The sequence below is a fragment of the Canis lupus genome, chromosome 16 (genome assembly GCF_011100685.1).
Source record: "Canis lupus familiaris isolate Mischka breed German Shepherd chromosome 16, alternate assembly UU_Cfam_GSD_1.0, whole genome shotgun sequence".
Lineage (NCBI taxonomy): Eukaryota > Metazoa > Chordata > Mammalia > Carnivora > Canidae > Canis > Canis lupus.
In genome coordinates this window covers 25785875-25799790 of record NC_049237.1, presented here as the reverse complement: position 1 = coordinate 25799790, position 13916 = coordinate 25785875, and the positions used below count along the sequence as shown (strand labels likewise).

At 40.3% G+C, this 13916-nt stretch overlaps 1 protein-coding gene across 17 annotated transcripts in view; it reads left to right on the top strand.

The window, feature by feature from the left end:
• The first annotated feature begins 8859 nt into the window (after positions 1 to 8859).
• Positions 8860 to 13916, top strand: part of LOC111090282 — a 119395-nt gene continuing 114338 nt past the window's right edge. For all 17 annotated transcript variants that reach the window (XR_005371433.1, XR_005371432.1, XR_005371430.1 and 14 more), the window contains exon 1: positions 8860 to 9022. Coding sequence is in view for 3 of the 17 variants with exons in the window: in XM_038559983.1 (XP_038415911.1) it covers positions 8863 to 9022 (160 nt within the window). In the remaining 14 variants the exon portion in view is untranslated. The remainder of the gene's footprint in view (positions 9023 to 13916) is intronic.

Genomic DNA, 13916 nt, shown 5'->3' with positions numbered 1-13916 from the left:
ATAATGCTTATATACAAATATATACACATCTATATATATGCATGTACAGTTTTATATATACTATATATAGTATATAATATATTTTATATATATACATACCTCGATGTGTGTGGGTGTATGTGAGTGTATATCTCTCTCTATATATATATGTATCTCTCCACATATAGATACATATATATGATTTCAGTACTCAAATTAGAAATCTTAATGAAATTTAACTATATTTAAGTATTTTTATATGACTCAAGTACAGGAAAAAAATTGGAATAGACTAAAAATGTGAAAGAAATTTTTGAAGTTTATGAAAGAATAACCTCTAGGAAAGATGTCAGTTGGCTTTCTAAGATAGTTATTTCAAATGTTTAGGAAATAGACAATCCCTACCATTACCTATTACCATTTAAATGGTTCCCAAAGATTCAAAAGAAAGACTTTAAATTTCATTTTAGTATGAGTCTGATATTAAAATCTGTTTAAATTGTTTTAAAATAAAACATTTAAACCAGTGTCACTTGTGAATGTAGATGCCAAATATACTAAAAAATAATAGCTTATTAAATTTATCAATATATTAATGTATCAGGAAACCAATGTGTTACAAGAATAATATACTTTATTGAGTAAGATTTAATATAAAAACATATGTCAGGGGTGCCTGGGTGGCTCAGTGGGTTAATGTCTGCCTTCAACTCCGCCCAGGTCATGATCCCAGGATCCTCTAATACAACACCACATTGCATCTGGCACCTTGCTCTGCAGGAGCCTACTTCTCCCTCTTCCTGTGCCTGATGCTCCCTCTGCTTATGTTCTCTCTCTCTGTCAGATAAATACAATCTTAAGAAAAAAAAGAACATATAGTTAAATAAATGCTAGAATACCTATGAACATAATTTATAATATTAGTAGATCAAAGGATAAATATACAGTTGATAGAGTTCAAATTTTATTCCAAAATTCTTTAAAATAGTAAAACAGGAGTAGAGAAAAATATCTTTAGTATGATAAAAAAAAATCACAAAACAATAGCTATCATCTCACCTCATCATGAGAATGTTCATGGTATTGTTTATAAGTCAGACATAAAAACAAGAAAGCTCCTTTTACTGCTATTATTATTATGAACATTTTACTCAGTGTTCTGAAAATTTCAGCCACTGTAATAAGAAGTTAATTCTAGATTTAAAAAAAGAGAGAGCTGGGCAGTCTGGATGGCTCAGCGGTTTAGTGCGGTCTTCTTCCCAGGGTATAATCCTGGAGACCCCGGATTGAGTCCCATGTTGGGTTCCCTGCATGGAGCCTGCTTCTCCCTCTGCCTGTGTCTGTTCCTCTCTCTCTCTCTCTCTCTCTCTCTTTCTCTCTTTGTCTGTCTCTCGTGAATAAATAAATAAAATCTTAAAAAAAAAAAAGGGAGAACTGCACAACATATGTCAATTATTTCTCACTAAAACTGAGACAAGAAAGGGAGAGCAGATATTGTCAATTCTTGCAGAGTTTTCTAAACAGTAAGGAATCAGGCACTTTTATGATCTGGTAATAAGAATGTTTGTGACAAAGCATTTCAGAACGATAATTTGGTAATGGGTATATCAAAAATCTTGAACAGAAAAAAAATAAATAAAAAATAAAAAGAAATCTTGAACAGATATTATGAAATTCTTGGATCTCAGACCAGCAAAAATGGATATATGCTTACTTAATGCAATGTTTTCAATACTTATATCAGCAGAAAGTGAGATGATGGAGATTTTACGTGAAATGTATATTACATAGATAGATCTACAGACAGAATCAGAGATAGCAGCAGTGGTTCTGGGAGTGGAATTGCTAAAGTAGGATTTTCAACAAGGTAAAATTCATGATTCATAAAAATATAAAATGAACATACGAACAACATTTTGTTCAATTTATAAAGTAATGAGGGAACCAGTAAGATACTAAGACTGGTTCAAAGAATGTTTTAGAAGAATGTTTAAGATATTTATAGGCAATTTAACAAAGGAATGTAGGATATAATCATCTGGCTTGAGACAAAACTGGTTAATATTCTACAACACAAAATGGCTAGTGATGTTATTTTTCCTATGGGACAGAAGTTATTCGGATCGCTACTGGACAAAAACCTACAAGTTAACTTGTGATTTCACTAAGACTGGGAACTTGAATCAAAAATAAACGGTTGAGTTGAACAAAGTAACTTTCCCTTTATCTATGCAGTCCAATATGGCGGTCACTAATCACATGTGGCTTTTGAACACTTGAAATAAGCCAGCCCAAACTGAGATGTGCTGCAAGTACAAAATACATCCCAGATTTCACAGACTTAGTACAATAAAATAATATAAAACATCTCATTTATCATTTCTTATATGAATTACATATAAAATTGATAGTATTTTTTATATATTAGGTTAAATAAATTATATTATAAAAATTAATTTTACCAGTTGATTTTTAGCTTTTTTAAGTATGGCTATTAGAAATTGAAATAATACAGTTGTCCACACCATATTTTTATTGGTTCTGGAGAATCCTTGGGCAGGCCATTGCCCTCATCTGATGTTTAAAGGATGCACCACCCATATTTATGTCTCATTTCCAAATTTCACATAATTTCTATTAGTAGAAAATTAAAAGAAAATTTAATTTTTCTTCATTTTTTGGTAATTTTGCAATATATCTAAAATAGATCGATATTGATTTATAATCTGAGAAAAGATTATTTTTTACATCCCTCTGAATACAAGTAGTAAAACACCTAAGTCAGGTTGGGAAATAAAAAGCACACAGAGCAGGATTCTGAATAGGGCTCTAATGGCATGTTCAGCTATGTTAGCTCTAAAGTCCTCCTGTGAGTTATTTTCACTAATGGTTTTAAGCAGCCAAGCATCTCTTAAAGTCTATTTTAGAGAAAATGAGAGCAGCCCCAGGCGTAAGCTATGAAAGCCTCATCTGGATGAGAAGGTACCTCACTGTACATTTCTAAGTAACACACTTTCTCGAGTAGCCATCAAGCCAGATGGCACAGGACTAATCACACAGGTAACTCAGGTGCTGATGTGAGTTTGATCTGCAGAGTTTGACTCTTGGAGGAGCAGGGGAGATCAAGCTGCACTACACCTGGTTCCTGGAAGGTTCGGGTTGGAGGCTACAACCTGATGTTGAAGGTGGCCACAACCTTCTGGTGAGAGAAGTCCCAGGGATCCTTACCTCCTCGGGCTACTGTATTTTTATCCTGCTTGCTAGTCTCCATAGGGCAGACCTCACAGTTACTAATCAATGTCAATGGGTAACTCCTAGCCATGAGGTAGATTCTTTAAGAGATTGTTTTCATTTTGTTGGTGTTTTGTAGTATCTTCCTATCTTTGGGTAATATTTAGGGACAGAAAAGCCAAAGCACTGGGATTTGTATTCTAGCCTACTTTATGTCCCCTGTGGTCAACAGTATAAACCTCTAAATACATGATGATAATTTTATGTTTAGAAACCAAGATGACTTGCAATCTTGAATCTAATACCTTTGCCAAACAATAAACATTTTCTCTGAAGTTTATAAAATAAAAATTACTAATAGTATTCTCAATCCCTTGGGTATTGGAGGAGAGTGTAATTCATTTGGAAAAATATCATTTATTATAAAACTAAGGTGGCAATCTGTTTTAAAAATAGCAAAAAAAGGGGTGCCCGGGTGGCTCAGTTGGTTAAACACCCAAGTCTTGATTTCAGCTCAAGCCATGATCTCAGGGTCATGAGATGGAGCCCTAAATGGGACTCCATGATTGTCAGGGAGTCTGCTTGAGTTTCTCTCTTGCCTCTCCCCCATTCACACATACACATGCTCTCTCTCAATAAATAAATAAATCTTTAAAAAATAACTAAAATAATAAATTATATCTTCCTCTTTAAAAAAAAAAAGTGAAATATCTTCAGTTAAACATAATGGCAGAAGGGATTTATCCATGTTGTCTTCTCTTTGAATTTTAATCAATTGCCCAGATTTTCAAGTTCACTTAGCAAACTGTGGACCAGTCGAAGTTGAGACTGCTTCACTGGGGCTGGTTCACTAAACAAGCTAAAAGGACAGTGTCCTTTATGTAAACACCTCTGTTTTTAGGGGCAAAATACAGCAGGTCAAGCAGCAATTTCTGAATTGGATGAGTTCTGCTTCATGTAGATTGGTAGGATCCACTTTGCTTACCCCTATTTCCAGACATCCATTGGCAAAATTACCTTTCTAGTATGCCTAACCGCTTACCTAACCACTATCTTCCAGTATTCTAATATAATAGTTCTCAAAATATAGTCCAAAGGCTCTTATGGTTTCCATGATCCTTTCAAGGCCATCTGAGAGGTCAAAACTATTTTTACAATAGTGCTAAGATCTTGAGAGCTTGTTTTGGAGGTTCTGGCAGGGGAGCGCAGCTACTCCTATACCCTTGACGGAAGAACGGTCCTCCTCTATGGACGATGGTCGTCCTCTTCGACCGAGCGTGCAGCGTCAGGAGGGAAGCACATGGAGCGGTGAGGGAGGAAGGGGACACCCGCCTAGCCAGCCAGATCAGCAGAATCAACTGTGGCGATCAATGGGGTGACAGATGTCGCAGCCAGATAGCCCTCACATCCAATAGTGCTAAGATCTTCTTTACTTTTTGCACTGTTAAAATTTGCACTGATGTTGCAAAAACAGTGATGGGTAAAACTGCCTAGCATTAATCAGGACAGTGGTCCCAAACCATACCATTGCCATTTTCTCACCACTGTGCATTGTTTCACTTAATGAATGCACTGAGTGAAATAATAGAAATTATTGGTTTGACTAATTTTGACACTTAAGTACCTGTATTTCTTTTTATTATTCTATGTAAAGAAATAGGAAGTACATGTAAAGGTCTTCTGCTCAAGGAAAACCTCTTGTGCAATGCAGTTCTGGTACTGGTACATTAAAATCCGTTAGTCCATATAGACTAGAATCCATCAATCTATGTTCATATTCTTACATTAAAACCTATTAGTCTGCTTTGAATGGATCTTTCGTCTATGTTCTGGTTGAACAGCTGCATGCATCGGTCACCTGGAAAATATTAATTCACTGAGTTATCCAACTCTTCCAAATGTTGGCTCATTGTATATTTCACAAGTTTAAGAAGCTACTACTCATAGAATTTTATAGGGGAAAGATCAAAAGAAAATATTCACAGTTATCTGAAAAGAGTATTAAAATACTCCTACCTTTCTAAGCTACATATTTATGTGAAGCTAAACTTTCTTTATATACTTCAACCAAAATAACATCGTAGAATAGATTGAATGTTGAAGCACATATGAGAATCCAGCTGTCTTTTATTGTTAGACACTAAACAGATAAGCAAAACATATAAATAAAGGTCTCTGGTCTCAGTAATGTTTAAGACAGGGAACGAGTTCTGATACCAAAAAGTTTGAAAACTTATGATCTCATCCATCCTGTCTCATCCTGTTCACTCTTCTTCTGATATCTTTGAACATGATCCTCAAACTTTATTTTTATTTATTTTTAAAGATTTTATTTATTTATTCATGAGCGACACACAGAGAGACAGAGATATAGGCAGAGGGAGAAGCAAGCTCCTCTCAGGGAGCCTGATGCAGGACTCCATCATAGAACCGGGATCACACCCTGAGCTAAAGGCAGACACTCAACCCCTGAGCCACCCAGGTGTCCCATGATCCTCAAACTTTAATATGGTGGCAGATCACCTCAGGAAAGTGCCCAATAAAACACAGATTCTGATGCATCTGGAGTGGGGCCTGAGTTCCTGCATTTCTAACAGGCCTTCATGGTATACCAATGCTTCTTATCCATACAACCCCTCTTAAGCAGTAAGACTTTAACTCATACTAGCTGTGCTCTTCACATAATCCTCATCACTTGCTGCATTGTGACATCTGAGTTGTTGGCTCATTTCTGATATTATTATTATTGTTACCATTTTTATTATTGTTTGTGCATATTTTATTAACTCAGTGCTGGACACTGTGCTAAGAACTTTACATGTATTATCTCATTTAACGCTCATAGCATTCTTAGGAGGTAGATCCCATTGCTATTCCTAATCCAAAATTGAGAAGATTGAGGATAAGTAATTTGCCAAGATCACAAATACCCAGGAAGAGCCAGTATTTGGTGCAACATTTGTTTGACTCCATGGCCAATGCTACTAATCCCTGTATTATAGGGACTTTGTAAATCCCATAATATAATTTGTTTTCACTTGTATATGCTTTGTCTTTCTACATTTTCCCAGCACTCTTTTCAGAAATCTGTAGTGACTTGATACATATAGTTGTGGAATAAATGAGTCAACATTACAAAGAAAACTAAAGCCCAGATGGAGTCACTATGTCAAGGCCCACATAGTCAAACCCAAATTTAATACCTAACTTCAGTTTTAACCCTTACAGGACTATAATCTTTAAGCAGCCAACCTGGAGTTTCCTGATCAGCGCTAGGGAATTTACTGAGATACTCTTTTCATTCCCGTTAGGAGGGCAACCTTGCCTAAAACAATTCTTTGCTAATCATTCCCCTTTCTTCACTCCCTCACTGCCTTTGACAACCTTTCCTTTTCTGCAGCTCACTGGAGCTTCTTCCTATTTGCTAAATGTGATGTTGCCTAATTCATGAATTGATTAATAAAGCCAATTAGACCTTTATAATTTGGTCAGGTGAATTTTGTTGTGCCCAAGATTGCGATTCTGAGAAACCACCAAAGAGCCAACACCGATGCAAGCACATGACAGTTTATTAGCAAGCTCGAGCTTGGGTCCAAGTATATCCGTCACAACCGAGCAGGGACTTGGACCCCAGGTGGGTTCCAGCTTGGTTTTTATGGGCTGGTCTAGGGGATTTCCAGTAAGGGTGGGGCAGTTTCTCAAGCTCTTAGTTCCTCATTCCGATATGGAACTTTCCGTTAAGAGCGTGCTCTGAGGTTTTTCTGGAACTGACTAGGGCTAGAGGCCACAGTTGTTACTTATCTAGGCGCCAGGGGTGGGGAACACTTTCTGAATTTCTTGGGTCCCACATTCCCCCCTTTTTCAGAGGAACCCAATGAAGGACCCAATCGTGGGTCCTGAATGTTCAGTGGTTGGTATCATTGCCTTAGTACTATGAGTTCAAAGGTGTTAACTGGATCCCTGACAAAAGCCACTAGTCAAAAAAAAAAAAAAAAAAGCCACTAGTCTATTAATGAGGCAGGGTCTAAAGGTCAGGAGGGGGAAGAGGAAGATGAGGGGGCCGGCTAGGGAGGACAATAAGGTAGTTAGCCAGGGGGAATGATGAACCAGGATTCGAACCACCCCTGTTGCTACTCTTGCTGTCGTTTTCTCCTGGCCAGTCCTTCCCTGACCTTCGCCATCGATTCTCGGACTATTCCTGAATGGTCAGTGTAGAAACATCATTCTTCATTCAGGGCGGCACAGATTAACGTTGCACAGAATCTGGTAGTGGCGTGGAGGAGGGAGTGCCTATGCAGAGCCCCTGGGCTGAAACGGGTTGTAAGGTGAGGCCTTTACTACCAGGCTTTTGGTTCCACCTGCAAGCATTAGGGTCCATGGTTGTGTTATATTGACCCATTATTGCAATTCCTTCATAAAGAGGGGCCGGACGTCATGGCACAGCCAGCAGGATCGGGTAAGATTGGGTTTAGTTGTGTTGAGGAATTTGTAAGTCTGGGACATCAGCGCCCAAAGAGAGTGTTGAGACGGGTCGAGGGGAAGGCCAGTTGGGCCTGGGGTGCCCCAACTGGAGGAGTTGTGGGGAAAATTCAAAGGGGGTGTTGTAGATGTTACCTGAGATTGAGCACAGGGTTGGGGCCCATTCTTTGGACTTGACCTTGCGGCTTCTCAAGCTGTCTGATCATGATTAGGACTCCCCAGAGTCCTAATACCCAGCTTGGTAAAGTCGGAGTCCCCAGAGAAGTCCTACCCCGCCCCCCCAATTTGTATCTTGTTTTCCAGCCTCTGTTAAGGAAATGGTGACTTGATTACGGAGATAGGGGTCTGACTTCACAGCGCCGGGGCGTGTGGGGCTCTGGGCGTTTCCTTGGATTTTTATAAGGCCGGTTGGATTCCGTGACAGCCAATGGCACGTCCCAGTTTGTTCCCAACCCCATGTTTTGCAGAAGTAATCCGTCCAGCCACCACGTTTGGAGACCTTATTATGGTCAGACAGGGAGGGGGCTGGGCACACGTAAAAGCGGGTATCACGGAGGGAGCTTAAGCCCCACCTACCGACACATCTGGGTACAGGCCGTGGAGGGCCGAGGGGCCCTGAGGGGCTCCAAAGAGTTTGGGGTCCCATAAGTCAAAGGTCAGATTAGGCCACCAGGTCCCCCAGGGTGTATCCCTGACAGCTAGGTTATTATCTCCATAGAACTTGGGGTGAGGATTTCCCAAATTAGATTAAGTGGTTGGTGGGGGTTGGTTTTAGTTGCGAGGGGACACAGCACAAGAAATACTAGCGGGGTAAGTGGGAACGATGCAGTCTTAGCTTTAGGGGATTGTCCTTGTGGGGCTGACTCCTCCATTCCGGAACAACGTCCTTGAGGACGGCGTGTGGATCAGCTGGCGGCCGCGGGAGCAGGGACCCAGGCGGTTATTCCGACGACCTTGAGCGCGGCGGGCGTGGTCAGGGTCACCAAGTAGGGTCCTTTGCCGCGAGGCTGGAGTGTCTGCTCTTGGTGCCCCCACACGTACACCCAATCGCCTGGTCCATGTCGTTGGGGTCAGGGGGTGGTTTGTGTCTGCCCCATTATGTCCCCAGTCCACGCCAAGTCACAGACAGTTATGACGATGAACAAGGACGTAGTAACACAGACAAATGTTCCAATGCGGCCGCGGAGACAAAACAAAGTAAACCGCAGGGCTGGCAGTCCCAACGGCAGTCGGCCCTGCGCACACAGGAGCACCCCGGCCTCCGGGCGGGGCAAGGGACGTCGCTTGGGTCCAAGTGTACCCGACACAGCGGAGCAGGGACTTGGACCCCGAGGTGGGTTCCAGCTGGGTTTTTATGGGCTGGTCTAAGGGATTTCCAGTAAGGGGAGGGGGAATCTTAGTTCCTCATTCGGATTTGGAACTTTCTGTTAAGGGGGTGCTCGGAGGTTTTTCTTGGAACTGACTAGGGCTAGAGGCCGCAGCTGTTACTTATCTAGGGGCCAGGAGTGGGGGACACTTTCTGAATTTCTTGGGTCCCACAAATTTGTGTTGTTTAACAACATAAATGTTCAAATAAGGTAATAACAACTACCCTGAGAGCCCAGAGCTGCTGTTCTTCACATACCTTCAGTAAGACAAATACTATGAATTCTTTTAGTACCAGGTAGTGAGCTGAATCTGGGCTGATGAATTTCTATCCTTTATCTCTAATTCCAACCAAAACATAGGTCCATGATGTCTTATAAATGGGTTTTCTGTGGTCCCAGCATTGTCAGGTCTTTACCTCTTTTTCTTGTTAATCAACTGGCAATACTTAAATATCAAGGAATTTCACACACAAAAAAACTTCAATCCATTGCTCTGGCTGTAAAGGAGCCTCCATTCCACATTAGCCTAATTGTATGAAAGGAAATTACAACAGGATTTACATTCTCCAGGTCAGTGGTGGGGGGCCCAGCATCCCAAAACCCCAAACCTGTCTCACTGCTCGGGTTCTTACCTGGTACCTTTAGTCATTGTCCCAGTGTCTCCAATTTTAAGGTACTGGTATGCTTTTATTTATTTATTTTTTAAAGATCTTATTATTTATTTGAGAGACAGAGAGAGAGAGCACAAGCAGGAGGAAGAGCAGAGCAGGGATCCTGAGGCAGGGCCAATCTGAGGACCCTGGGATCATGACCTGAGCTGAAGGCAGATGCTTAACCCACTAAGCCACTCAGGGGCCCCCTGGTATGCTTTTAGAAAAGACATTCTGTTACCACCAAACAAGATGTATGTCAATGAAGTGTGTTATAGTACAGTCACGTCTACAACATACCTGATAAAAACTTTGTCTTAAATATCAGCTTAAGTCTTCTCTTGGTAGAGTTTCATAATTGTCATATTCTTGGAAGTCCCTGCTGAGGATGTCCCAGCCAATCAGTTCCCTTGGAGGTTTTGGATTGGGAGAGGAGAAAAAAAGGAGGAAGAAGATTCCCACCAGGAAGTGGTGAGAACAAGGGGCTAAGCTCTGGAAGACAGCTTGGGATGCCAAGGAGACCTGAAGGAAGAAGGATAGAATATTTCAAAATTGGGTAATTTTGAAAGTTACCCATTTTTTTTAAGTTCAAATCATAATTTATAGACTCCATCTAAAAGGCCATTTGTTTAAAAGCTCAGGGTCAATTTTGCCTTTTTCTGAAAAGCTTCATGAAGAAGGCCAACTGCACTCTTAAAAGAGAAGAAAATAGCTACAATTAGCATTTGTATGGGCCTCTTAAAGTTTGTAGAGCTCCTTTGCTGACATTAACTCAATTGATCTTCCCTGCAATCTAGTGAGGTAGGGATTATTACCTTCCTATTAAAGATAAGCCGTCAAGCCCCAAAGCACCCACCCAGGTCCTCAAGGTCACTTATCTATTAAGTAGGTAGACCAATGTACCCACATCCCATGGTCCCTCCCTTCTCTGCAGTAGCATTATAAGGGGCATAAAACCCCTATAAAAGTATACAGTTATATTGCACATTGGACTGGAACTCATTGAAAGTAAGAATTATAACTTTTGTCTCAGAACTTCTGCAAACACAAGTAGCAAATATTTGATTACTTTAACCTCTCCCATTTAAGATGATTTTTTGGTCACTACATTTTCCTGTATTTAAAGAGGCTGCTTTCTATTCTCTGCCCTTCTTTGCTTTGAAGTTTAGTTTATGTCTTTTTTGGTGTTCATTGTTAGAGGAAAAAAAAGAAAACAACTATTCTGAGTCTTGTTAAAAAAGTAAGGCAGATTTTATTCAGGACTATTGTGATAGATACAGGGACTACTGCGATGAGGTTTTATACTAGAAGAGGTTGGACTCAACTCTAAATATAACAAGGAAAAGTGGGAATTTCAAGCCAGGGAACAGAACTGAGCAGGGGTTTGGGGTATATGGGAGGAGATAAGGAGTCTGGAGATGTAAAATTACTGAAGAGGGCAACATAATTCTTTACCAAACTGACCTAATAGGATTGTTGCTGAAGAAAAGTCAAAGTGGTCAGACATCACTTGGGAGACAGAGAAAGATAAGACATTTGGTCAGATTATAAAGAGTGATCAGATTAAGGATGGAAGATTCTGGCTAAACCAGCACGACAGGATTCTCACTAAAACTGGGCTCTTGAGGACATACCCAAGCACAGGAACTAGTTGAAAAAGAGCTCATGCAAGCTTCACTAGAGTTTTGTCAAGGAGAGATTCTTTGTCATCATATTTATTAAATGAATAGTATTTGAACGGATAATCAGTGGAAACCCTCTTGCCTTCTGAAATTTAGTCCCGTTTCTAATGAGCATGTGTGTATGTGTGTGTGTGATTTACATGCATGCATACTATGGGGTTAGTGGGAAATAGAAACCAAGCATCAGGTCTTATAGACTTTTATCCCTTTACCCTGATTAACATTTGGCCAACAGTTTTTGTTTTCCATGCTAACTGTTGTCTTTAACTATAAAGGGAGAGTACTGGCTGAGAGCTAGCATAAAACTCTCTGAGTCAAAATTTCACTTTTATTCTTTGTTTGCTAGGACAGCAGTGGGGACTTCACAAAGTGTGATGAGAATGGGACTTTGTCGCCCCATCCCTCCTGCTCTATAAGTCTTCCGTTCCTTGAAATGCACAACTGACATTTTTCAATATTCATAAACTTATGTACAAACTTAATTTCAAGGCAGGTTCCCATGTCCCGATTTTCAACTAAATTGCCACCACTAGGGCTCTCTTGTAGAAGTTCCAGGGTCACTATGTGCTGTAGTCCCCAAGAGAATGTGATTGTGCATCTCTCCATAGCTGCTACCATGAGTCCTAAGAACATCACTCTCCTTATGTGGTTGTGTTGAAGACTTCTCCACAAAATCATGATTGGATCTGAGAGTGTCCCCAGATGCCCTGAGTTTGCCAAAATTGCAGAGTATCTGTGTTGCTATGTGGGCTAAAATTCTTGTCCTTTTCCTCATGTCTCAATGATAAGATCAGATACCATTTAGCAAATGTTTACCACGTGCCAAACATTTTGCATACATTATCTCTAATCCTCATAAAACCCATGCAAGATATAATTATCCCCAAGTTACTAATGTCAGAATTTGGATTCAGAAAAGATGAATAGTTAGACCACAACTGGATTTGACTCCAGATCCGCTCAATTCCAAATCATGTGTTCTTCTGACTATATGCAATTGCAGTATTCTGGCCTTTTTCTGGCTACAGTTAACATCTGGGGATCCAAAGCAATTCATCTCCAGTATAAAACAGAGAAATCAGCAGATAGCTCTTCCTTAGCATTGGGACTTACTTACTCTGCTTACTGACTGTCCAGACTCAGACCTCACTACTCCTTTCTGCTTCATATGAGGGGGCTTAACCCCTTTGTGGTGAGGATGCTCAGAATCTCTCAGATTCCCTCATAAAAGCTGGAATTTACTCTAATGGTCATTGGTTCATCCTTAACTCATTTTTGCATAATGATCATTCACTAACAATAAATCAGTAATATGAATTTTTTAGGAGACTTCAGTCTACTCCTGTTTCATCTGATAGGTCCTCATATGGGAAGATTCCATCCGTTTTCATGTAATTCAAGATTTTTGAACAGGAATAAATACTAAAGATGATTTATTTTATTCCTTCACTCTGGGGATGATTAAACCAAGGCTTAGTGCAGTGAAATGATTTTAATTACAACATTGTTCCAAGTGGATAGTGGAGGAGGACTGGATTGCAGGTTTCCTGACCCACAACACAGACCTATACCAAAACACCACACTGAACCTGAAGACTCTCCTGCAACTCTTATAACCCAGGTGAATCATGTTTGCCATTCTCCAAACTCCAGCTGAATCAACAGCCAATGTGACCATGAGATTTTTCCAGTCTGAGAGGAAAGCCTGACAAATGATAAGGGTTGATCTAGAGCCCATTGTCCTTGATCAAACTGAAAAGCACCCTGTTGTCAGACAACCTGGTTAGAAACCAAGCAACACAAGGCAGCCAGTCCTGTCAGCTAGAGACAGGCATCCTGCTGGCAAGCTAAATGCTTTGAGGAGGTTACATTTTAACTTGTCTTAAAAACAAATGCTCTGAAGCCAAAAATTTATTGAACCACACAAAAAACAGTGCAGGGCTGTAGTCTACATATTTCCTTCCTTTGTCATTCGGAACTGTGAAATTTTGAGATTGAGGGAGAGTAAATGACTATAGCTGGGATCCCATATGGAGAGCAGGTTGGGTGGGAGAAGCTGCCCAGTGGCAGACTTGTTCTTCACTGGCCCTTGGGGACTTGGGTTGCACTCAGGTAGACTTCTTTTTAATTGGAGATGTTGAAGAGGTCACTTCACCAGCTGGGACTTAACTTACTCATTGATAAAATGAATGACTTAGGCCAAGTCATCACTGAGAGCTTTTCTGTCCTTTAAAAATAAACCAGAGAAATTCAAAATTTAACCATTATCTTCCAACTATATTCTGTCTTCACTCCCACCTCACATGCTCATTGTCACCTATAACTTCCAGTCTCTGATGTAATTCCTCTCCTAGCTTGACCAGCCTAAACTGCTCATCAGTATTCTCAGTGCCCTTACCTCTTTGTCCTTCTGCCCGCCCCCCAACATTGTTAGTTGCTACTATTGGGCCAGCTTAGTCTTCTATTCCTGAGAAGCTAAGTCTTCACATGCAAAAAAGAGATTTAGCTCTACTAATTGGACCTATTCC